The sequence below is a fragment of the Engraulis encrasicolus genome, chromosome 10 (assembly GCF_034702125.1).
Source record: "Engraulis encrasicolus isolate BLACKSEA-1 chromosome 10, IST_EnEncr_1.0, whole genome shotgun sequence".
NCBI lineage: Eukaryota > Metazoa > Chordata > Actinopteri > Clupeiformes > Engraulidae > Engraulis > Engraulis encrasicolus.
The window spans coordinates 10,347,843-10,374,725 of record NC_085866.1 but is presented as its reverse complement, the minus strand read 5'-3'; the positions used below and the strand labels follow the sequence as shown (position 1 = coordinate 10,374,725).

Below are 26,883 nucleotides of genomic sequence, written 5' to 3'. Positions count from 1 at the left end.
GGAGGTTTTTTGGCCAACAGGAAAGACTTCATTTTTATTGACATTAAGTTTATATCCAGATAAAGGATTCTAACCACGCGAATAGACCAGGCGCAATGCGATTCAAGCGACAGAGTGCAGCAGCAAGCGATACGAGCGATTGAGGAGACTAGAGTATGTCCGTACAGGCAGAAGGCAAAGCATTCAAGCATTCCCATTGGCTGTGGTCACTGACCTCTATACAGTCATTGGCTGTCGCGGCTTGTCGCCGAACCGTGTCATAGAAAGTTGAAAAGATTTCAACTTCAAACTGTCGCGCTCGTCGCGCAAATCGCTCTAGTCTCCAGAATCGCTTTTGTTGCGCGACTCAATACAAAGTCAATTACTTCCGTCGCTCGCCTCGCTCCGATCGCCGCTGGTGTATTTCTGCGGTAATGGATTAGAGAGATATAGGACAAGGTCAGGAAGAAAATTTTAATACAAATATATTATTAAGACTATATATTAAATATATAGGAAACAAACAATACAAGCACATTTAAAAGTCGTGTGCACACCTTCAGATTGAATGCCTCTCAATGGAAACATCTAGAGTTCAGCCTTGTTGAACTTTCCCGCCGGCCTTGCTGCTGCACTGATAACACTGATAACAATTGACACAACCTGCCAACTATCATCTTCCGAAAGAAAAGAATGGGAGAGGATACTCTACCCACTGCCTGATAACCACATATACAGTACATACAATCTACAGCTCAACTTTATCAGATCACACCTTGCCACCTCACTGATAAAACTTGATCGATAACTCACCACCTGTATGTTGACTTCCGGGGGCATGTCAGGGGGATATGACTGAATATAGAGGTATGGCCAAGACAACAAACCTCCCTCTCTCTCTCTCTCTCTCTCTCTCTCTCTCTCTCTCTCTCTCTCTCTCACTCACTCACACTCACACTCACACACACACACACACACACACACACACACACACACACACACAATTTGTATAACCTGTACAGTAAAAGCAAATGCACTAATAAGAAAGTAACAAATCCAGTCAGGAGTTAGGCTGGAACATTAAATTAATATAACTGTATCAAAACAAAACATGGTTTGCTACCCTCTAGTGGTGACCACAGACGGACGTGCATTTCTTTACTGTATTTTTTTTTTGTTCAGATTACAAAATTGCATCTACCCCACCTGGGTAACACTTTATAATAAGGACCCCTTGTCAAGCATGAGTTAAGCATTATTGAAACCTTAGGTAATACTTAGTTAATCGTCTTTCAATCGTGTTAACCATTATCTCTTTATAACTCATTACTTAGGTATTGTTCTCACACTTAGTCCTCAGCATCATGTTTTAACGCCATTTAAGCCGTCTTACACCGGATTTCCCCTTCAACAAGTCTTTAGAAAAGTTCCCAAGAAATATGTAGGTAGCAAGTTACAATGTGGAGTAGGCCTACTCATGAGGAAGCCTTAGCAAGCCACATATGCATGCTTTGTAAAGCATGAACAGTTCTAACTTTAGAATAGCTACCTGGATTTACTTAGTTAATGAGTTATAACTTGTGAAGTAATCATGAGCAAGCCTTAGCAATCCATATGTGAATTCTTTGTAAAGCATTAACAGTTCTGACTTAAGAATACCTGGATTTACCTGCATCCATGAGGGGCAGTCACATAAACCTCAATTCATTCTGGGTAACATGTCATACTCAACGCATACAAATTATTTAACATACATGCTTAAGTGATGAAAAATAATCAAGAGGTATTTTCTTAACAAATGAGCAAGAAAGGGTTAACAAAGGCATCCCCAAAAGAATGAGTATTTATTCATCACATGCAAACCATTAATATACATGTTTAAGAAATGAGGAATAATTCAGATTTATATGTTAACTAATGATGAAGAAAGAGATTAACTAACACTAAGTAATGAGTTATAATACAGAGATAATGGTTAACACACGATTGAAAAAGAATGAATAAGCATTATAGGGTTTAAGTAATGCTAAACTCATGCTTAGCAAGGGGTCCTTATTAACGTACATGCTTAAGAAATGAGGAATAATTAACGTACATGCTTTAGAAATGAGGAATAATTAAGAGTTATATGCTAACAAATGATTAAGAAAGAGGTTAACTCGTGCTTATCAAGGGGTCCTTATTATAAAGTGTCACCAAGCTCTAAAGAGTATAAAAAATGTTACCTCATTTGATGATTATGTATGCATAAGCTATGTTTAGGTTCACGCTTCATTGAAATTAAATATATTGTAACATTTTGATGTAATGTTCAGATTTTCCATTTTACACCCTTAGAATAAAGTGACAGCCAACCCCATAGGGTGTGACAACAAACCCCGCCCTGGGGTTGGTTGTCTGCGCAAGGTGTCTTTGACAACCCGTATCTTTTAAAGCGAATGAATTCTATGGGATCTATGACTATACAAATGTACCTGACAGATGGCGCATTGGAGCTGTATAGAAATGGTTTTCTTACAATACACAGTTTTTCCTGAAATTAGATTTAAGTTTTAAAAAATGTGAGAACCACTCTCCCCTGGATGCGGGCAGATCCTGAGGAATCCCCTGTTTGGTGTCGGTTGGAGTCACTTTCAAGTAGGCCTACACCTGACATACTCTATACACTGGTGACCTGCTCTCCCCTATTAAAGAAAGCAAACCGTGGAAAGAATGCTCTTGTTACATCCACATTGCGTATGCAGACAGTTCTGTAACCATTTGGGAGTTAAAACTCCATCTCTATTCATGCCACTTAGTTGCAAGCCCCTGTTCCCTCCTTCTACTGTATGTTTCAGGCTATGGCACCAAAAGGATTTAGCTACAGTAAAATACTTATTCATTGACTGTGTATTTGAACAACGAGTAGAGAATTTTTTGATCCTAACATTGATCCATTTTGTGATAAATGCCGCCAACATCATGGCACATTGGTGCATGTTTTGGACTTGTCTCTGGTGCTCTACATTCTCTTCTGTCTCAGATGTGCTGCAAATAGAATTAGAGCCATGCCCCATTCCAGCCTTGTTTGGAGTCCTCCCTGACACTATCAAGATATCTTCATCCAAATTCGTCTTTGCTGCTTTTCTGTTTCTTATACAGTAGCTAGGAGTTTAATTTTGATTTACTGGAAAGCTTCACATTTGACTTACGTAAGACTCCCCCCCCCCCTTTTGTTACATGTAATAGCATTGTTTGCGTAAGATATTTTATGTTTTACTTTTGTACCAGCTTGTATTGAATTTCAATTGCACCTTCTGGAATAAGACAAATGTCAAAATAAACCATGGAAATCTCTTCCTGAACTTGAGTCTTGTTGCTTTTATGTTTTAGAGCTCATTTGAGGAAAAAAACTCTACCATGTATGCCAATATGTAGACTGAATTAATGTACTCTGGTTTTTTAAGACATTTTTGGAGAAACTGCACTCAGGAAGGTCAACGGGCAGCTGAGTTATTAATTAGTTAATTACTTGGTTAGTTTGGTAGGTTTTAATTTTGTAGTAGTTTATTTTCAAAATGCATTCTGTCAATTCACAAATGTAATCTTATTCATTAATATTTACCATCAATTTCCAAGTAGGCTACTCATCTCATCACTTATTCATCGCAAGACAATGCGAGATACATAATATTCATGCAAGGCGATATACAGCGCCAAAAGGATCAAATACACATACAGACATACACAAATAGATAAAACAAATAAATACATAAAACACAACACTAGTCCAACTGTGTGCAAAGTGTCCTGATAGCTCCCTTCTACAGAACTTAAATAGACCAATGAGCCCAACTTCCGGTTGCGCTGCTCGGCTGCGAACCGCGTCCTAAACATGTCAAACTCGCTTATGTGTATGTTCTGTCTTAAACGAGTCTTGCTCAGGGATGCAAAATGAATTTCAGTGTAAACTGACAATGGAATATTATCGTGTCGTATCGTATCGTATCGTATCATACCGTAGAATGAAGTGGCCAAAAGGTTGCCAATAGTGTAATAGTGTCCAAAATGGTCTCTGAAGTCTCAGAGACAGCAGATATAGATGCAGTTGATTACAAGCTCATTGCTCCAAACCCCAGTGAAGAAGTCATGCCAATACAAACATGTAGGCTAACATGCTTCATGTAAAAAAAACATTACAGTAATTAATTTACTGTAGGCTATTTGTTCTTTTCAGACATACAGTATAGTGAAACATGCAAAGGTGTTCATTAGATAATTATGTGTGTGTGTGTGTGTGTGTGTGTGTGTGCGTGCGCGCGCGCGCGCTCCCGTGCATGCATGCATTCGTGTGTGTCAGTTCGAGTCTTGGAGAGAGCGAAAGAGAAGAGGGAGTGTTTTTAGGGTGTGACCTAGGCCTACTGTCTGTTATTCAACCATGTCATCTCCTCCCCATATCCTCTGTCAATTCCCATGCCCCACCTTCGGGGATTTTCATTTGAGTCAGCAGTCTCTCCCACCCCTCCACTAGATGGCCCTGCTGACTTCGACAAAGATTTGTTTCCTCCCCCAACTGCAATGGTGAATAATGGTTTTGTCTGTTAAAAAGAAGAAGAAGAAGAATGGTTTTCACGTGTGACACATGGGAGCACAAAAAAGATTCTTGTCTAATGTGGATTTATATTTTGTTCAACGCCTCTCACTGTCATCCGTGAAATGTGGATCTATGTTTCACTTCTCTCTGTCATGCTTGTTATTTGCAACTCTCCAATGTGTCTGTCTTGTGGTGCTGCTCAATATGAAGTGAAGAAAGAGTGTTGTCCCAAATGTGATCCTGGTAAGTCTTACCCTATTCAGTTTCAGTTTTTGTGAGTTGGAATGTTGGCTTTTGTTTCTGCTGTATTCCTTGCTAATATTCTCTACATTATGTATTTCCTGTTCATATCTTTTAGGATACCACGTCTATAGACACTGTACAGAAGATACCAGTACTACATGTGCCCCATGCCCCATCTCTACGTATACTGATGAACACAATGGACTGAGGGCATGTAGAATGTGTGGAGTCTGCCACTTGAGTAAGTCCAACTTTTGGTTTTGAATGAGGTGTTCAGAGGAACCAAAATGTACTACTTATTGTTCAGTTAGGCCAGGGGTTCCCAAACTTTACCATGACAAGGCCCAGTGGCGGACTTAGCAATTTGGGGGCCTAAGGCGAATTTACCTAGGGGTGCCATCGGCCCATTTCATATCACACATTTTTAAACATAAAATCTCTTCTTCAATTTTTTAAAATCACGATTTTCCATTCAAAAAATATTTACAAAAAAAAAAAAAAAACAGGCAATCTTGGGCTACAACCCTTTCTGGACAGATTTCAATGAATATTTGCAACTTCTCATGCAGAAATTGAACAAACTAAAATGTGAAATTGTCATCCCATTTTCACTTTAATATGAGAGCAGAGTGATTTCCCCCCCTCACTGAAGTGTTATTTCATATGTGCATGCTTGCTGTCACCTATTTGAAGTGACGTCTGTTTGGGATTTCATGGAGGACTTTTACAGTTTTTCTCAATTGGTTTTGTACATTTCTCACAACAGAATAATGATTCTCAAAAGTCTTTGTTCAATTGTGACTTCCTGGTGTTACCTCTGCACATGGTCAAATCAGTTTCTCATTATTTTCGGCAAATAGCAAATGCTCTCGTCCACCATGCTATGGCTGTGTACAATTCTCAGTGATTTCGTACATTATCAATTGCTTTTGTCATATCACTCAAAAAGCTTTGTCACTGAATGCATGAAACTATCTCACCCCCCAAAACATTTAGGCCCTATGTCATAGTTTAAGTCTTGACATGCAAAATGATTTACCAAGCTGTCATAATGTGATAAGCACTGTATAATTTCCATTGGATTTTTATCTATAGATGTGATCTGAATTGGTGAATTGCCCACGTGTAAATATTGACTCTCTCTAATCAAAGGCAATAGAAGGGAAAGAGAAAACAAGCATGCAATACAACAATAGGCACTGTACTGCATTATATTACTCTATGCCTCATGTGCCCTTTATAATTATGCTCCATGCAAAATTACAATATTTCCCTAGAATTTCACAAGACAGTAAGTGCACTTTATACAGTATCGGTGTATTGTTTCAAATTTATTTTGCTTTACAGTTCTAGATTTTTTTTTCACATTTTGACACCTCAACCAGAGTTTGCTATATTTTTCCTATTTTGCAATGAGAAAACCTGTCAATAAATAGGTCATAGTCTAAATGTATCTAGGACAATCTTATCGGATCAATGTAATATAAAGCCGAATTTCCCATCCAATCTAAACAATATTTTGCTTCAGAAAAGATCCTCAGGAGTGACTATTCAATTGACAACATAACATGACAAATCGATTTGACTAGCTTGTCCATACACGGACCACACTATGACACAATGACTAACCATTCTGCTGGCACTGATATGTTCATTGACACAAAAAATTGGGTTTTGAACAAGAGACTCGGTTTTGCAGGTCATCCACGGTGTTTTGCCATTTGTAAAAGCTGTTTGGAGAATGAATATTATGTTTTGCAAATTGCGAGAGAGATTCGAGAAATGTACAAAACCAATTGAGAAATACTGTAAATGCTGCTGTGGGGAGTAGACAGGATAAGCGACAGGTGGACACTGTTTTCTGACAGAACTTAGGTTCCCTTTCGGTCGATTCACTCGGTACAACACAGATAGTATGGGATATCACGCCCCCGCGTGGTCTGGCTTGAAGACACCTTTATTCACGCCTGAAAGGCAAGTCGCGTGGTGACGTAGCAAGCACCGCCTACGTGGTACTTAAGCGCAGTCACCAGCGATGCTTCCCCAGTTCAAGCTTCTTCACCTCGCTTGGGCACCTAACTCTGAAACACCGCCTGTCTAGCCCGCTAGCTGGTTCTAAGTGTGTACTACTTGACGTGTAGATGTGTGTGTGTCTCATTACAATGAGCTCGCCAAAACCGTCACTCTGCTAACCCCGGCCCTAGACCGTGTCCACAGGCTTGTGGTTTTTCCCTTCATGAGAGGGATCACCATGACGCCTGCCCGGTCTGTCTGGGGATCCTCCACGCTCGCAGACCCTGAGGCATGTGCGTTTTGCCGCCAGTTTAGGACCTCAACGCTGGAGCGGCGTGTTAAGTTTGTTGAGCGAATCCTCGGCGAGGCTGCTACCGCCGCCCAAGACCCTCTCCTCTCCGATTCCTCCGACCCCCTGCCGGGCTCCGAGGACGACCTAGAGGGCTCTGGTGGTACGGTGGTCAGCTGGGCGGACCAAATGGAGGAGATCAGCGAGTTGAAGCTAACTGCTCCGCTAGCTCCGACAATCGATGCTACTGAGGACGAAATTTTCGACTTGGGTCTGGATGAACATGGTTTTTCGGAGGACGAAGACCAGCCCGACTTATCCCCCGGTTGAGACGGATGACACGTTTTTCGCCTTATATCGCCTGGCAGCCCAGAAGCTGGATGTGGAGTGGCCCCCCACCCCCCCCTGCTCAGAAGCCGACAAGATTTTCTGGGTTCTTCCTGCCTCAAACACCAACTGCAGCGAAGCCTCGTCTGCCCTTATTTCCGGATTTTGTTACAGAACTAACAGCCTCCTGGAATAAACCCCTATCCACTCGGGCCTCCCTGCCCGGATATGCGCCATTTTTGGAACACGAAGGGGCAGATAAAGCGGGCCTTCTTAATCCTCCCCCAATGGAGCCGTCCCTAGCAGCCTACCTGGCCCCGGCGCAAAACTACGGCGTGGCCGGCCCCACAACGCTGCCTTCGAAGCACTGCTGGTTCTCGTATGTGCAATTGGAAAAATGCTACAGGTCACAGGCGACGACGGCTCGGGCGATGTCCTCCGTATCTATGCTGCAGACCTACCAGGCAATATGTCTCGCGGAGCTAGCCAGCCTGCTACCCGAGGGAAGCACACTCACAGAGCTACTCAACGAGATTCGTGTAGCTACTGACCACTCGCTACGCATGTCACGCTGCGCTGCTCTATCTCTGGGAAGAGGAATGGGTACGACCGTAGTGGCACAGCGTCACCTATGGCTCACTCTGACGGATATGCCAGATAGAGACCGAGCCTCATATCTGGACGTTGAAAAAGAAGAAAAAATCCAAGGCGATCCACGAGCCCGTTTCACCCGTGGGCTTGTTTGGGCAGTCACTCGATGCTATGCAGACATCCTTTGATTTGCGGAAGAAGCAAGCTGAAGCTCTACAGAACGTGCTGCCAAGACGTGATGCTAAGCCCAAGGCTAACCCTCATCCCTACAAGCAGCATCCTCAGCCCCAGCCTCCGGTGGGTTTCCGACGCCCGGGTACCTCTTATCAACCCGTGAAGAGAGCTGCTTCAGCCGCCCCAGCACCGCAGAAGCAGCCTATGGATAGAGCCCCAGGCCAGCCGGCTTGGCCCAGACCCCCCCCACAGAGTGGGGAAGAGGAAGCAAAAATCATCCTAGCTCCGGCTCTGGGACGGCTGTCAATTTTGGGAGACGCTGCAGCCGCCCTTCCAGTGCCACTGCTGTGTCACAACACGTTTCAGGGCCCCAGTCCGAAAAGGACTCGTTTGTCCCTACCCACACAGTCTCCCAAGCATTCCCACCCCCCCACACCACTTCTGTTCCAGCCCCACTGTTCGGGCATAATAAAAGAGTGTGTGTATGTTGTTGTGAAATCGCCTCAAATAAAAGATGCCGTTAATTCTCACACAATCTCAAAGGGGTACAAAACAGAGCTAAACAGTGCTTGCCTCCCTCCACCGGAGGGCGCGAGTGCTCTACCAACGCAGCCACTGGCAGGTCGCCTCGCGTCTCGGTTATCTCAGTGGCACTCAATCATAGCTCAGGGGTACAGACTTCAGTTTCGCCTTCCCCCGCCTCAGTTCTCCACAATTGTCGAGACAAATGTGTTAGAAAATGCTGTCGGGGCTATGAGGGAGGAAATAAACTCTCTTCTCTCGAAGGGGGCTATAAGAATAGTTCCGCACACGGAAGCACAGGGCGGCTGGTACAGCCGGTACTTTGTTGTGCCAAAACGCAATGGGAAGTTACATCCTATCTTAGATCTGCTTGTGCTAAACAGACGCTTGAAGGTATTCAAGTTCAGAATGTTAACTTTACGTCAACTTCTGAAAGTAGTCGGACCGGAAATGTGGTTCACATCAATAGATCTGACCGACGCATTTCAACATGTAGCTATTCTCCCAGCCCACAGAAAATTTCTCAGATTCGCATTCGAGGGCACTGTTTACGAGTATCTCGTCCTCCCGTTTGGCCTAGCGCTCTCTCCCCGTTGTTTTTCAAAAACACTGGAAGCAGCCCTTGCACCCCTGCGAGCTCAGGGAATTCAAATTCTAGCTTATTTGGACGACATGGCGATCATATGCCGTTCGGAAGAACAAGCAGTCACACACACGGCCATGGTGCTGTCTCACATTCAGGCTTTGGGGTTTACAGTGAATTACATGAAAAGTTCCCTGACACCTCGTCAACGTTTGGAGTTTCTGGGTCTTGAGATTTGCTCACTTACGTTCCTTCGCCTATTAGGTCTGATGGCCTCCATGATAGCGGCTGTCCCACTGGGGCTTTTGCACATGAGACCGTTTCAGATGTGGGTACTGTCACACCGTCTAAATACCTCACGTCACCTAAACAGGCGAATGTTGGTAGATGCGGCGTGTCTAGCTGCGCTGTCGCCATGGAGACGGAGGGATCTCCTGCGCAGGGGAACTCCCATAGGCAGGATTTATTCCCGAATTCTAATAACGACAGACGCGTCCCTCAGGGGCTGGGGAGCCATATGCGAGAACAGAACAGTGAGAGGGGTCTGGACCCCATGTCAGAGCAGACTCCACATAAACTATCTAGAGCTGCTGACTGTTTTCCTGGCCTTAAAATACTTCCTCCCCACGGTGGAAGGGCATCATGTTCTGATCAAGACGGACAATACTACAGTAGTGTCATACATAAACAGACAAGGAGGGACACGTTCACTCCCGCTACTAACGTTAACGAGGTCGCTCCTCCTGTGGAGCGAGCAACATCTCTGTTCAATCCGAGCGACGCACGTCCCGGTCGCTTTGAATCTGGGCGCGGATCTCCAGGGGCGGGCCCCTTGTGAGAGAGTGGCGCCTCAACCCCCAAGTGGTGTCTCAGATTTGGGACCGGTGGGGCAGGGCCCACACCGATCTATTCGCATCCAGAGAAAACCCGCACTGCCCTCTGTACTTCTCGATGCTGGATCCCAGCACTCCACTCGGGGTAGACGCGCTGGCGCACAGCTGGCCAAGGCGCTTTCTCTATGCGTTCCCTCCGGTGGAACTGATCACGCCTACACTGGAACGAGTGCGTCGGGACAATCACTATCTAATTCTGGTAGCCCCGTGCTGGCCAGCGAAGCCATGGCACGCGGAAATAGTCAGCCTACTGGTGGACGAGCCGTGGCCTCTTCCCCTGCAGCCAGATCTCTTGTCACAGGCGGGGGGGGCAGATCCTACACCCTCGACCGGAGCAACGTTATTGCCACTATACATAATGCTAGAGCTTCATCTATGCGAAATCTATATTCGTATAAATGGCGTGCGTTCGAGAACTGGTGCCACAGCAGACGTATTGTGCCTTTTCAGTGTTCTGTAGTTGATGTTTTGACATTCCTGCAGGAGCTCTTCGAGCAGGGCCTGTCTTTCTCTACCATTAAGGTCTATTTGGCTGCTATATCAGCATGTCATGTAGGCTTTGAGGGCGTGTCACCTGGAGCGCATCCTCTAACTATTCGTTTCATGAGGGGTGTGCATCGTCTAAGACCATTTAATAGGTCGTCGGTGCCCTCGTGGGACCTTCCTGCTGTTCTGGAGGCGGGAGCGTACCAATGTTCCCACGGCCCATTGGTCCCACGGCCCACTGGTCCCACAGCCCATTGGTCCCACAACCCATTGGTCCCACAGCCCATTGGTCCCACATCACTAAGACTTTTTTTCATTTTTTAGGCCCATTGGTCCCACAGTCCATTGGTCCCACAGCCCATTGGTCCCACATTGCTTTTTTATTTGAATTTCTGGGCCATTGGTCCCACGGGACTCACTAGTTCAAGGCTCTTTCGGTACTTACCGCTAACGTCATACGACCCTAAACCTAACCCTAACCCTAACCTTAACCCTAACCTTAATCCTAAACCTAACCCTAACCTTAAATCGCTTGTTTGAAATGTTTGATTATCATGTGAAGTACCGAGAGGGCGTCAAACTAGTGGGTCCCTTGGTCCCACAGCCCATTGAAGTGTTTGTGATGTGGGACCAATGGACTGTGGGACCAATGGGCTGTGGGACCAACGGACCTAAAAACAAATTTAAAAATCTTAGTGATGTGGGACCAATGGGCTGTGGGACCAATGGGCTGTGGGACCATTGGGCCTAATTTTGAAAAAACGCAAAAGTCTTAGCAATGTGGGACCAATGGGCCGTGGGAACATTGGGCTGACCCCCTCGAGGCGCTGTGTGGCCCTCCTTTCGAACCTCTGGAGTCAGTGGATGATTAAAGTGGTAGTTCGCTATTTTAGACATTAAGCCCTGTTTGTGTGACTTCTGGGGTGAAGTAGAGATGTTCTCATCACAATTTTGACATTTGGTGCTGAACGGAGCATTTGGGTATTCAAGACTGCAGCCCCCCCACCTTTACATTGACTCCAATGAAGCACTCAAGCAATCGATCATAAAATGGCATTAAACTTTCGTTTGCAGAGACATGAAACTCACCGAGTGGTCAGAGGTGGGCAGCGATACGTTGGCTCGAAAATCACCGCGAAATACGCTTCCAGAGAAGATATATTCATTATTGTCCGTCTTCATTGATTGTATTGGTTTAACTAGTATTACTCCGCGCGACCGGAAATGGGGGTGCGTTTGTTTACGTTACTATCTATGGTTTGTATGCAAGCTGTAGTTTTTGTAGCCAGTCCCGCTCAAAGATAGCCGTTCTACCTCGCTCCATAAACAACACACTATCGCTACCTACTGGCTGGATGTCTACTGCTATTCAACGGCGTCTGGGGAAAAATAGGTCCGCCAAATGCTTAACAACAGTTAGAAGGCATATTTCGCTGCAATTTTCGGGTCAATTTATCGCTGTCTACCACTGACCACACGGTGAGTTCCATGTCTTCTCAAACAAAAGTTTAATGCCATTTTATAATCGATTGCTTGAGTGCTCTATTGGAGTCAATGTAAAGGTGGGGGGGCTGCAGTCTTGGATACCCAAATGCTCCGTTCAGCACCAAATGTCAAAATTGTGATGAGAACATCTCTACTTCACCCCAGAAGTCACACAAACAGGGCTTAATGTCTAAAATAGCGAACTACCACTTTAAAGTCGTGTCCTACAAAACCGCACTTCTGCTCGCATTGGCGTCAGCAAAGCGCGTATCTGACATTCATGCTCTTTCAGTACATCAATCTTGCACTCAGTTTGCGCCTGATGGGGCGAAAGTTGTTTTGCTGCCTAACGCTGCTTATCTGCCCAAGGTCATGCCTAGGTCTTATCAGTCTATGGCGATTGAATTATTTGCCTTTTCACCCCCTCCGTTTACGTCTGAGGAGCAAAGGCGTCTGCACTGTCTCTGCCCTCTGCGGGCACTGCGCACATACATGTCACTAACTAGCGAGTTTCGGTTGTGTGACCAGCTCTTTGTTTGCTTTGCTAGACCAGCATTGTCTAAAGAACGTCTCTCCCATTGGATTGTCGAGGCTATTGCTTTGGCCTACAGCACAAGGGGCATGGCATTGCCTGTGGGTTTGCGCGCTCATTCAACTAGGGGGATGGCAGCATCCTGGGCTTTATTCAAGGGTGTATCTCTGGATCAGATCTGCTCAGCAGCATCCTGGTCCTCCCCTCACACTTTTGTACGCTTCTACCGTTTGGACGTGGCGGACCCTTCGGTGGCCTCCTCGGTCCTTTCCTCTGGGACAGGATGTTGATATGTGTCAGCCCTTGCTGTGCGGGGCGTGTATATAGGTCCCATACTATCTGTGTTGTACCGAGTGAATCGACCGAAAGTCAGGTTATGAATATAACCACTGTTCCCTGAGGGAGAGGAATGAGGTACAACACCAGCTTGCCCCGCTTAGCTCATGCTCGGTGAAGTTCGCTGGGTTGAACTGGGGAAGCATCGCTGGTGACTGCGCTTAAGTACCACGTAGGCGGTGCTTGCTACGTCACCACGCGACTTGCCTTTCAGGCGTGAATAAAGGTGTCTTCAAGCCAGACCATGCGGGGGCGTAATATCCCATACTATCTGTGTTGTACCTCGTTCCTCTCCCTCAGGGGACAGTGGTTATATTCATAACCTGACGTTTGCAGGCATTTGGCGTTTTCAGGTGGATACTGTCTTCGTGGATGTTACAGACATCCCAACTTTCAAAAACTAATCAAGGAGATATTTACTGAATAAACCGAAAAGCGCGCTCTCTGTCAAGCGGTCGCCCTGACCCAAGCCTACCTGAACAGACCCATTGAGAAGAAATGCGCGTGCAGTCAGGTTAAACAGAAACACAGCCTTCACGCTCCCCTCGCTCGCGTGCCTGTGAAATCTAATCGAAGTAGCCAATTCCGCGCTCAATGCGCGAGTTGCCATCTTGCCTGCACTTCTCATATGTTGGATGTTGGATTTCATGGGAGACTTTTAAATGTCGCTGTGGGAAGTAGACAGAGTAGGCGTCAGGTGCACACTTTCTGACAGAACAGCGGTTTGCAGGCATTTAATTTCATTGTCTTCGTGGATATTACAGACATTCCAACCTTCAAAAACTAATCAAGGAGATATTTACTGAATAAACTGAAAAGCACGCTCTCTGTCAAGTGGTCGCCCTCAACCAAAGCCTGCCTGAACAGACCCATTGAGAAGAGACGCGCGTGCAGTCAGGTTAAACAGAAACACACTCGCGTGCCTGTGAAATTTAATCAAAGTAGCCAATTCGCTCAATGCGCGAGTTGCCATCTTGCCTGAACTTCTCATATGTTGTAGGCTATATTGGATTTCATATGAGACTTTTAAATGTCGCTGTGGGAAGTAGACAGGCGACAGGTGCACACTCTTTTCTGACAGAACAGCAGTTTGTAGGCCTTTGCGTTTTCACGTGGATATTGTCTTCGTGGACGTTCGACACCATAAGTTCCAAAAACGAATGAAGGAGACGTTTACTGCATAAACCAAAAAGCGCGCTCTCTCAAGCGGTCGCCCCGAACGAACCCTTTGAAGACGCGCGTGCACAAAATAAACAGAAACACAGCCTTAACTCTCCCTGCACTCGCGTGCCTGTGAAGTCTAATCGAAGTAGGCCTAACCTACTCCACGCTCAATGCATGAGTTGCTTTCTTGCCTGCACTTCTCATAGCATAAGCCAAAAAAAAATCAGGGGATTGCCGGTGTTCAGGTTTTTTTCTATGGTTGTTTAGTTTCTTTTGAGTGTGGTGACGCTGTCTGTAGGCTAGTCTAACAACACTGAATGTAGCAAAGGCTATCTGCAAACGTTTCGTGCCTTCCTATGTTTTTGTGCTCCGCTTGATGTTATTGACCATGAAGAGTTTGTTGAGTGTGGCCTTCACAGTTATCCTCCTTATTTATACGTCGTTGAATGTTCAGGGATTTGCCTGGCGCACATGGCACGCATGGATGGAATATTCCATTTTAACGGGAAAGAGAGGGGGTGCACGGAATCTGTATTTTTACCTTCGCCAGAAGGTTATGTTTTGCCCGCCGTGTATTTATTTATTTGTGAATATGTCTGTTTGTCTGTTTGTTTGTTTGTACTTCGTATAACTCAGTCAAAACTGAGCCAATTTTTATGAGGGATGATTGGTCATGACCCAAGGAACAATCGATTAGTTTTTGGGAGTGATTGGGTCAAAGGTCAAAGGTCAAGGTCACGAAAAGGTCAAAAACGTAAATTGAGCCGATTTTTATGAAATTTTGTGGGATGATTGGTCATGACCCAAGGCACACTCCATTACTTTTTGGGAGTGATTGGGTCAAAGGTCAAGGTCACGAAAAGGTCAAAACCGTAAATTGAGCCGATTTTTATGACATTTAGTGGGATGATTGGTCATGACCCAAGGAACAATCGATTACTTTTTGGGAGTGATTGGGTCAAAGGTCAAGGTCAAGCTCACGAAAAGGTAAAAAACGTAAATTGAGCCGATTTTTATGAAATTTACTGGGATAATTGGTCATGACCCAAGGAACAATCGATTACTTTTTGGGAGTGATTGGGTCAATGGTCAAGGTCAAGGTCACGAAAAGGTAAAAAAAAAAAAAAATTGCCAAGCACTATATGCCAGAACAACGTGTGCATGCTGAATTGAATAAGAGGTCAAGACTGGGCCAAAAATGTAATATTACGATATTCCGGTCCCATTTAAATGAAACTAACACCAAAATTTGGAGAATGTTATGCCCCACACTCTGAAGATGGCCAGAATAAAATAAGTGGCGTAGGCGAAGGTTTGCGCTCTACCGAGTGCCCATTCTAGTTTGTAATGTATTGTATTGTTCTTGTTTCCAATTTAAACATACAAAATTCATTATTCATGAAAAAAAATACCATTTATCTGTGAATAACTGTCCAAGGGCCCCAATTACCAGCTATAGGCCTATGTGAACTTTGCAGAGGGGTCAGAGGGGGCCCCTACAGCTGGTCTGAGATGGATGGGGCCTAACCGCAGAGATACACCAGCGGCGACGCGACTCAAGCGACAGAGTGTAGCAGCAAGCGATACGAGAGACTGAGGAGACTAGAGTATGTCCGTACAGGCAGAAGGCAAAGCATTCAAGCATTCCCATTGGCTGTGGTCACTGACCTCTATACAGTCATTGGCTGTCGCGGCTTGTCGCCGAACCGCGTCATAAAAAGTTGAAAAGATTTCAACTTCAAATTGTCGCGCTCGTCGCGCAAATCGCTCTAGTCTCCAGAATCGCTTTTGTCTCTCGACTCAATACAAAGTCAATTACTTCCGTCGCTCGACTCGCTCAGATCGCCGCTGGTGTATCTCTGCGGTAAGGCGGTTGCCTAGCAACGCCTCAATGCAAGGACTGCGCCTGACAAGGCCCCCTATATACTGGTAGATTCCTGCCAAGGCCCCCCTTATATGGGCCCATTTTTGGAAATAAGCTTATTTTACACCTTCCCTTGAGTTAAATTATTGGGTCTTACCTTTCTCCTGTACTTTCAACCGTTCTCTGGGTATGGCAGTGCACATTGTACCTCCAAGCTAGCAGTTAATATTGAGTCCTATGAGACCAGCTGGCGGCTAACTGGTCTCATAGGACTCAATGTTAACTGCTAGCTTGGAGGTAAAATTTGCACTGCCATACCCAGAGAACGGTTGAAATCATAGGACAACTGTAAAATCCTATTATTTAACTCAAGGGGAGGTCTAAAATAAGCTTATTTCCATGGGACAGTATCACATAAACATTCAATATAATTATTATGTGGGTACAGTATAGTGCTACCAGGCTACCTTCACTCAACCAAATAGCACTCTGGAACTCTTGTTTGGAGTTTTAATTATTATTATTTAGAAGTTTGAAGGTATGTGAACATTCTTTATAAGTTTATTACCATAGGCCTATATGTTGCCCATTCAACAATTATATCTTTTTCATGAAAATGTAGAACCCATTAATGTCCACATTTCCATTATGGTTTGGAAATGTACACTTTTCATACATGAATACGTGGATCGTAAATCCATTATGAATGACTAGTCGTAGACATCATAGACATGGCCGGCTCTTGCCTGACCTGTGTGGGTCCGTGCAGCTTCATGAACACTCCTTAGCTCCACCAGGGGGCTCCGGAGCTACACACAGGTCTGGCTATTCATGGACCTCATTCGTTGCGTATCCACTCTGGTCCAATATTACACATTATTTCTCAATTGGTTTTGTACATTTCTCGAATCTCTCTCGCAATTTGCAAAACATAATATTCATTCTCAAAACAGCTTTAACACATGGCAAAACACTGTGGATGACCTGCAAAACCGAGTCTCTTGCTCAAAACCCTTAGTTTGTCTTTCAAAACCAAGTTTTTTGTGTCAATGAACGTATCAGTGCCAGCAGAATGGTTAGTCATTGTGTCATAGTGTATGGACAAGCTAGTCAAATCGATTTGTCATGTTGTCAATTGACTAGTACACTCTTGAGGATCTTTTCTGAAGGGAAATGTTTAGATTGGATGGGAAATGTTGTAAATTCGACGTTATATTGCATTGATTAGATAAGACTGTCCTAGATATGCATTTAGACTATGACCTTTTTATTGACAGGTTTTCTCATTGCAAAATAGGAAAAATAGCCAACTCTGGTTGAGGTGTCAAAATGCGCCCTCTACCATCCCTTTTTACTTGTCTTGCAGGCCCATGTGAAAAAAAATCTAGAACTTTAAAGCAAAATAAATTTGAAACAATACACTGATACTGTATAAAGTGCACTTACTGTCTAGTGAAATTCTAGGGAAATATTGTAATTTTGCGTGGAGTGTAATTATAAAGGGCACATGAGGCATAGAGTAATATAATGCAGTACAGTGCCTATTGTTGTATTGCATGCCTGTTTTCTCTATCCCTTCTATTGCCTTTGATTAGAGAGGGTCAATATTCACCTGTGAGCAATTTATCAATTCAGATCACATTTATAGACAAAAATCCAATGGAAATTATTTGGTAAATCATTTTTATCAAGCATGTCAAGACTGAAACTATGACATAGGGCCTAAATGTTTTGGGGGGTGAGATAGTTTCATGCATTCAGTGACAAAGCTTTTTGAGTGATATGACTAAAGCAATTGATAATGTACGAAATCACTGAGAATTGTACACAGCCATGGCATGGTGGACGAGAGCATTTGCTATATGCCGAAAACAATGAGAAACTGATTTTACCATGTGCAGTCACAATTGAACAAAGACTTTTGAGAATCATTATTCAGTTGTGAGAAATGTACAAACCAATTGAGAAAAACTGTAAGACCTATATTCCTGAATGGGCAGCATACATTTAGGATAGAAATTACTAAAATTACACACTGGACCCTGAATCTCTCAAGAAAAGTCTAATAGTCTAATAATTCGAATAACTATGTTTTTATGATGAAATACATTCCAAACTGAACATTCAGTAATTTTTTAGTTTTCATCTGAAAATGATGTAATTGTATTTTATTTGAGTGTAATTCAAATTTTGGTGACACTAAAAGGGTTCTCTGTATCTCTTTGAAGTCAAGACTGTTAGCCAAGACTTCCTGTCATATACAGCTCCCCTCAACTACAAAGTGAAACCAATGCCATATTTTACATCCAAATAATACACAGAATGAAAATGATCTGCCATTTACATCGTCCACTGACCAGACCACCATATGTAAGCAATTCAATCAACAATGATATCTCTGCCTCTCGGGAGAATAGAATCTTTATTGTTACTGCTTAGTATGTTGTCTCAAAAGTCCTTTGCAACACTCAAGTTCACCGGTTGTTACCCCTTCGTTGCTACGTATAAACATTAGAGATAGGCCAAGAGAGTTATCTATTCGTTTTTTTATTTTACTTACCAATACTATAAAGACATGGGTGCGTCCGCTCCATTGTCATCTGAAGTGCTGTCTTCTTCTTCTGAAGTCACACCACTTCCTGTTATGCTACAGTACCTCTGACCATGGGGGCCGCTAGGGGAGGGGGGGGGAGTGGTACAGATTCTAAGGGCCCAAGCACTGATAGGGGCCCTTAAGGGGGCCCAAGCACCGAGAGGGGCCCTTAACCGGCCCAAAAATTCGAATCTTTCATGGGGCCCAACATTTCTGGCAGCACCCCTGCCTCTGACCACAACTCATATCTGCAGTGAGAAACAACACGTCATTTATATTCTTCAGAAATAAATAATAGGAAGAGCGCATAAACATAGCCATTAAAGGAACAGTCCATCTCAAATTTATCATATGTAGTTAAGTCCCTGTAAAATATAAGAATACATCGGATTTTTCATCTGTGTTTGCATTGCATAGTTTAACAGTATAGCCATATTAAGCATAGCAATGCAAGTCTATGGTGCTAAAAAAACATCATCAAATTCACTTCTAACCTACTTTAAAATGAATGTAAAATTCACCAGAGTGCAAAACAGGGGTGTAGTTGAAGTTGTTTGGTAGTTGCCAATGGGAAAATGCATTGAAAACAACAAAGCAGCTAATGTAGTAAGCAACTTCGGTTTCGAGAAATGCATTCCAGCTATTTAATCCCACCCTGGGATCACTTATGCTAGTGCTCCCATTTACTTCCAGTGATTATACAAAACTATGCTAATAATTCTGATACCAATACATCTAAGTACTGAAAACGCTGAGAAGAAAATTCTATGCACATTCATGAATAATGCTTGGAAATACTGCAAATATGTGAAAATAAAAAGGGTGGACTGTTCCTTTAAGGAAAATGTATTCAAAGCATGAGGTCTATGGTCCACAGGTGCTGGTCTTAAAGTGAAGAGAAACTGCACCTCCACCTCAGACACACTCTGTGAGCCTCTGGAAGGATACTACTGCACTGACCCAATCCCAGATGGCTGCCAAGGAGCTGTGGAACACACACAGTGCAAACCAGGACAGTTCATCAGACAGCAAGGTAAAGAGATACTTACACTGCCATGGCAACTTGTAGAAACAGCAATAATCTAATCATTTTTTATGTTTAGATTCACCTTGTATTTGTGTGTAACAGGTTGATGGATAAGACAGCTGCATCAGACAGTTGGTGTGTGGTATGTTGGTGCAGAGGATATGGATAATATAATACACAATATTTCTGTAAGCAAATGATACAGACAAAAGATTTTACATGACTGTAGCTAAGGGGAGTAGAATTACCCAGCTGGGACTTATACCCAGACCTTCTGAGGTAGTAAACTAGGGCTCTGACCATGGGCATATTTTTAGATGTGGATATAACTCCCCTGTTATTGTACATTTGATTTAAATCCACATCGGTTTCTCAGAACCCACAGTAATATTGTCAGGTTTCAGCCGACAGTGAGCCCAATTGTGAGTTATTTTCGCCAGCATTATGGGCTGCGCTTGCTCGGCTCCGCTCCTATGAACTGCAGGCACGGGTTGGAGGGCAAGTTTGGACACTGTAATGTAAACCCACTGTGGCCGGACTCATTAGTGTGACAGTCAGAACACACTCACACAAGTGATGGTCACTCCATCACACTGCCTTCCCCTTTGGGAAGTGCACGTTTCACACACTCATGGTGTCCCTCACACAACTGTTCATCATGCTACTCCCACCCAGTGTGCCCCATCATCTATGCTTCACCCATCACTGGGGTCCTTCGCACCGGGGTCACCAATCCTGGGGTAGTAATCCTTCTGAGGTAGTAAGCTGTGGCTCTGACCACTACACCAAAGAGCCAGGTACGTTGGCGTGACAGCCAGAGGACACCCACAACCCTTGTGATGGTCACTCCATTCCAATGATACAAATGTTGGAACATAACATCTGGGTTCAACTATGCCTGTAGGAGCAAGAAACGGACTAATAATGTAATAGGCTGGAGTTACAGTAGGCCTACATTGACAGACTGAAAATGATTTAGAAAGAAAACAATGGTGTGTATGCTATAACTTTTCTACAGTTTAGTATGTCTGTCTCCTCCTCATCATGATTATCTTTTCCACAGGCAGTGCATATTTGGATGCTGTGTGTGAAGACTGCCCTACCAATTCATATTCGAATGGAAATTTCACCATCTGCAAACCTCACACACAGTCAGTATATATCTTACAGGGTTTTCACACCTGGTCCCTTCCAGCCATTAAAATTTTCTGCGGATATGTGAACGCTTCAAAGTGCACCCAGACGCCTCGGAAGTGAACCGTACTGAGACCGGTCTCAGGTACCTTTATTGACGTGGTCTCAGTACGGTTCAGTTATGAGTCCTGACAAGTTACACTTGTGAAGCCTAACAGGGCCAGGAATGGCAGCCGGTTGTTTCTGTAATACACTCTCAATATGAAAAAAAAACAGAACTGTGTCCTTTTGCTGTCGGTTCACTTTTTGGTCCACTTAAAGAGGACTGAGTTCGGTTCACTTAAAGAGGACTAGGTGTGAAAATACCCTTATACTGTGATAACATATAATACACATTCCTTTTTTAGAAACACTAACCCTGTGTGTGTGTGTGTGTGTGTGTGTGTGTGTGTGTGTGTGTGTGTGTGTGTGTGTGTGTGTGTGTGTGTGTGTGTGTGTGTGTGCGCGCGCGTGCGTGCGTGCGTGCGTGTGTGTATGTTTAACCATGACAGGTGTAACTTGTACATCATGGATGTCATCACCAAAGGAACGCCATCCTCAGATACTCACTGTGGCAGAAGTGCTATGATCAGAGGAGTCACATTCACCGTTGTTCTGGGGATGCTGTCAGCAATAGTCATGATGCTTGTCTGGAAAAGTTTTTCTCAGAACAGGACCAACAATGGTAGTACTGACACAACTCATTGCTGTTGTTGTTACTTTAAATTAATTCCATTTTTCATTTTTACTGTAGTAGTTGTTACTATTTGTTGTTCTTATGGGTGTTGTTTCCAGTGGTCAATGGCTAGTTAAGGATAATCGGACCGCCCTCCTGATTGCCGGTTCGATTCCTGGAATGATTGACCATCCTCCCATGTGGAGACACCCACTGGTACCATCCTCAAACTCTTGGGCTGCCCCCGGGCACTGTGCAGGAATGGAGTTTCATTAGCTGCACTATGTACTGTGTAATAGGGCTGCGTAAATATGAACAAAAAAAGTCATGACTCAGTTTATTTCAGTCAATACTGAAATCACAATTATTCAAATGATTATTATTTTTATTTATTTATTGTTTATACTGTTATTATTTCTAATTCTGATAGACTGATCTCAGTTTTCCTGTATTCTGCTGTCCTGTATTCTGTGCTATTTTACTAGTATTTTACTAACACGTGTTTCTCAGAAATGGTGTCAAGTAAAATAGCAAATCATCATTTCAACTCGGTAATATGAATGTAGAAATGCGATCAAAATTCTTTTACACGCACAGTGTTATTGTGTATTGTCAATGATGAAACCTCCACTTCTTATTCATAGCCTGTTTTTTTGTTTTCATTTACAATGCAGAGAATGAAGGCATGCAAATGACTGGTGGAGAAAAAGGTAAGCTGATGTGTGTGTTTGTGTGGAGAGACCATCATTCTTTAAAGTTTAGACACGTGTTCAAAAATGATCAGAATTCATGTCATATAGTAGATGCTATTCGCCAGTATCTCCAGAGTCCAGCTCGCTGCAAATCTATGAGCTTAATTTGTAATTTACAATCTCATATTTTACATGTAGACAGGACAAAAATAATGTATAAAATGAAAATGTAATCAATAGCCTATACTGTACCTGTTTCCGTTTTATTCAGGCAATCGTCTGAACCTGATGCACAATCAATGACACATCAATAACAGCAGATCCTGTCCTGTTTATGAAGACATTTCACTTTGTTCCACACGTCCACCTCCCTATTCTACTTTCCTCTTGTCTACATACTGAACAGTGATTCATACTGAACAGTCAGGTCCGCCACTAGGCATAAGCATTTGTGTAATTTTAATTTTGTAACTTGAGCCGCCACTTGGCCAGGACACCCTTGTAAAAGAGGTTCTTAATCTCAACGGGTTTATTTTTCCTGGTTAAATAAAGGTTAAATAAAAAATAAAAAATATAAAATAAGCAGAGTATACAGAACGCTTAGGGCCTTGACCATTTTGCCCCCAAAATATTGGTAACACTTCCTATGAAGCCCGTATCTATAGCACATTATGAGCACATTTATAACAACTTATAATGCGCATCATCATCATAGTGCATTATAACTACACTATTAACGCTTCATGATGGAGTATATCAACAGTCATGAATAACTATAAATCTAGCGTATAATGCATTGTAAATCTTAGGGTGTTTTGAGTGCTTGTGAATGGTTATAAACTACAGGCAATGAAGGGGCTTATAATACATTATAATTGTCATAATGCACTATGATTAATTATGATGTGCATTATAACTTGTTATAATGCGCTCATAATGCGCTATAGATATGGGCCTCATAGAAAGTGTTACCAAAATATTGAATAATGTTCTCTAAAACATATACTTATTAGTTATCAAAAGGCCCATCATTTTTCAGGCATAGTGGAATTATGAATACTGGATTACTGGAATGAATTAACTGGCGTTGTGCCCCCTCTTTGTAATTTTTGTTGTAGCCCTTTCTATTGAGCATATTTTAACTTGCTCTGCACTGAGAATGAAAAGGCAGATATTTTTAATAAGGTCCCATCTTTAAAGGTATTAATTTTTTTTAGAATGTATTAGTGTTAAGAAGCGTATTTTTATCACTTAATTTTATATGGTAGTTGTTTTTGTTAACGTGATGTGATGTTTTTTATTTCCAATCTGTATTGGCCATGATATAACCATAGCTGCTGAAATGCCAATAAATGTAAACAGGCAGTCAATCATAGCATGATGGAACAGCAGACACCAACATCTCTGCACCACTCGTACACTTCAACTCTGCTGCTAACTTCATGTACACTTGAACTCTGTAGCCTACCATGAACAAAAAAAATGTGAAGAAAAATGCAGCTAAGAATGCAGGCAGCTAAGAATCTCAATATGTGTGCTTTGTAATACTCAGAAAACTATGAACACTAGTATTTCTTTCAGCGAGGTAGGCCTATTGTTTACTCTACATCTAAAACAACTCATGACATTGTTTCCGTAGCACTACACATGGACCAAGTTCTCAATTTTGTGTATGAATTAAACGGACGCTGCTAGCTCTACTTTCTTGTATATGATGTACTTGACTGGTCATAGGTCCCTGTTTTTTTACATCCTTTGTAATGTTGGTCAATGCTGCATGTGGACTGTAATTACATAGGCCTATGTGATAAATCATCGAAAATAAGATTGTGCTGTATTATACGGCAAGGTTTTGGAACGTGTTGTTGCTGCTTTTTAAGTTCTTCACATGTTGTATATGTCATTTTACATTTGGGAAGTGTTTTTTAGTGTTTTTACGCAATTTTCTGTCTTATATGAGATTATCTCTGGGCCTTTGAAAGTCTGTTAAAACCAAAACGTTGTCAAGAAGGTTAGTAACAACAGGGACACTGTGATTATGGGATTCTTGAAAGGACATAAGATGGAAGACCTCTGAAAAAAGATCTGCACATCATTGAATTGAATAAAGTTTAAAAAATAAATTTAAAAAAAAAACATTTACATCTTTATTTTGAGTCGTTGTTAGCCATTAATGCAGATTATTTTATGAAAGATACCAACAATGGCATAGAAATATGGTTAGATGTAATTTCCAAATGTAAAAAAGCTGAAACATAAACATGCCTTGACAGTATGCCACAGTAGACTTCTATCTTGATCGATGTTGTATGCCAGTCATTTAACATCTAAAAGAATCAATTGCTGGAAAGCTAAACATGTAGCTTCTAATTTGGTATTGTGTTGGAGTCTGAGGCATGCCAAAGTTTAAAACAGGAAGCCTGTGCTACCCCACATAGTCAACATTTTGGTTCAGTGGAAATGACAGTTGCCCTTACCAGCAACTAGAAATGGAATATGCTCTATATACCAGTCCCATGTGGTTCCTCTGTTGTGACACAAAGAGTTCATCACTGCCACCTGTTTGCCTCCCTTTCCATTCCCAGGTGGTGGTGATAAACACTTTGTGTCCTCAGTGTAACCACGACAGAGGAACAACATGGGGCAGGCACAGCATATTGCATTTGTTGATAAGAGCAACTGTCATTTCAACTGAACCAAAACCGTTGACAACGTGGGGTACCACTCACTTCCTGCTTCATAACGCTTCACCAGCATCAGAGACAAAGGAAGGCTGCCTGCACCACACCTGCCTATGGGGATTGTCAGTTATAAGCCCCACAGGCAGGTGTGGTCCCTTGTTTTGTCTCTGATGCTGGTGGTAAGTATGCCTTAGGTCCTTAGAGCATAACCTCCTGGTTCTACCCAGAATCAACACTAAGCGTGAGGAGGCACCCAGGGTTCATATCCGCCTGGGTCATTTGCCATCCCTACCCCTTCTCTCTCTCTCCACATTCGCTTCCTGTCGCTCTTCACTGTCCTGTCTGAAAGAAAGGAGAAAAAGCCCATAAAAAATACATCCTTGAAGAAAAAAAAGAAGAAAACAAATCCTTGAAGAACCTTCAAGTTCTTCCAGTGGCAACTCTGAGGAACCTCTCAAGAAAACCTTCTGGTTTGTCCAAGAACCAATGCGTCATATAGGTTTCTCTGAAATTTGATTTCTTAAGACGAGGGAAATTATTGTGGACTTTAGAAAACATCCTCCTCCCCTACAGCCTCTGCACATTAAAGGGACAGAGGTGGTGAGGGCTGAAAGTCATACAAAGGCTGTACTTTATTAGGATGCTTTGGAAGGCCGGACTGAATTACCACCCTCTTACCCAGGCCTACAGAGGACTTGTAGAGAGCATCCTCACAACAGGCATCACTGTCTGGTATGGCAGCATCACTCAGGCTGAAAGGAAGTCTTTGCAACAAATAATCAAGACTGCAGAGAGGATTATAGGCACAGCACTTCCCTCCATGGATTCCATATATGTACAGCGCAGCCATAGGAGAGCAGAGAGAATCATTAAAGACCCACTCCATCCAGCTAACTCTCTGCTCAAACACAAGAACTGCATATACAAACTGAGACACAGTAGAGGGGACAGCATTCCTACCAGAAAAGCAAGGTTTTTCAACAGTTTCTTCCCAGCAACAGTGAGGCTGATGGCAAAAAAAGAACATTTGATCCACCTTTTTTTTATTACTATTTTGATCACTTTTTAATGTATTTTGTCTTCCTATTTTTCTATTCAATTCTATTTATTGACTCAGAGGGCCTGCACAAGAGTTCCTATGTGCTTGGACTACTAGTTTATGCACAAATGGCAAACTAAAGTACTTTGAACTTTGAACGTTTTATGTGTTCCTAATTCATTGACAAAACAAAGATTCTTCTGGGAATGTACTGTGTGTAGTTGTGTTTTCGGACATTCACTCTTACCCTTTCAGATTGGGCACAGTTGGCTTGTTCACTCAGCTCATCGAAGAGTGGTCTGATTGAATTATGAAGGAAATGTAAGATAGCTACAAGAAATGAAGAATACATTCTTAAAATAATGTGAATGAAAAATAAACAACATAAAAGTGCTAAGAGGAAAAGATAGAGAATCAGGGGAACCAATAAACTTGATAAATATGATGGGGCCAAAAAAAAAAAAACCCGAGAAATAGGCCTTGTGTAGACTCCATGCGACCAAATACGCTACTTAGGCGCTAGGGGGTAGTATAGTTCTTTACATGATCTAAGTGACGTGATCTAAGTTTGTTCATGACGCACTTCAGGGGGGTGCAGAGCCATCTAATATCAGAGTTACGCCACTCCCATAGACCTCTATGGACCAATCTTTCCACAGCAATGGCGGCTCTCATGGAGCCTCACGGAGCGTTAACATGGAAATCCCCATTGACTTTAGTTCTATTGTTACTTAGTTCCAGGAGGTGGCGGTAGAACACAGAAAATGTGGTAAAGGTAATGTAATTTGTTTGTATTTAATCTTTGTTTGGTATGTGATGGTTCTGTGTTAGTTTCCAACGAACAGAAGTTTACTGTTAAGAAACATTTTAATCTACGCGAATCACATCACCAACCGACTTCCTGGTCCCCGGTTTGCGCAACTCTGTTATTAGATGGCTCTGGGGGGG

At 43.0% G+C, this 26,883-nt stretch overlaps 1 protein-coding gene across 3 annotated transcripts; it reads left to right on the top strand.

Moving 5' to 3' along the window:
* The first annotated feature begins 4,593 nt into the window (after nucleotides 1-4,593).
* Nucleotides 4,594-22,657, top strand: LOC134456594 (tumor necrosis factor receptor superfamily member 14-like). Of its 3 annotated transcripts, none has more exons than XR_010036347.1 (7): nucleotides 4,594-4,795; nucleotides 4,911-5,036; nucleotides 19,525-19,680; nucleotides 20,738-20,825; nucleotides 21,360-21,739; nucleotides 22,198-22,233; nucleotides 22,487-22,657. XR_010036347.1 is itself a non-coding variant. In XM_063208006.1 (7 exons), the coding sequence occupies exons 1-7, from the start codon at nucleotides 4,675-4,677 to the stop codon at nucleotides 22,516-22,518; spliced, it is 732 nt and encodes a 243-aa protein (XP_063064076.1). In that variant the 5' UTR covers nucleotides 4,594-4,674; the 3' UTR covers nucleotides 22,519-22,657. The 3 variants fall into 3 exon arrangements, 1 of the variants encoding a protein (XP_063064076.1); XR_010036346.1 differs by adding an exon at nucleotides 19,777-19,816 and having other exon boundaries at nucleotides 21,360-22,233; XM_063208006.1 differs by having other exon boundaries at nucleotides 21,360-21,532.
* The last annotated feature ends 4,226 nt before the right edge of the window (nucleotides 22,658-26,883 follow it).

Coding starts and splice junctions, on each gene's coding strand:
- LOC134456594 (XM_063208006.1), top strand. CDS start 4,675: ATGTGGATCTATGTTTCACTTCTCTCTGTCATGCTTGTTATTTGCAAC. Junction 4,796..4,910: donor TTGTCCCAAATGTGATCCTG/GTAAGTCTTACC, acceptor CATATCTTTTAG/GATACCACGTCTATAGACAC. Junction 19,681..20,737: donor ACAGTTCATCAGACAGCAAG/GTAAAGAGATAC, acceptor TCTTTTCCACAG/GCAGTGCATATTTGGATGCT.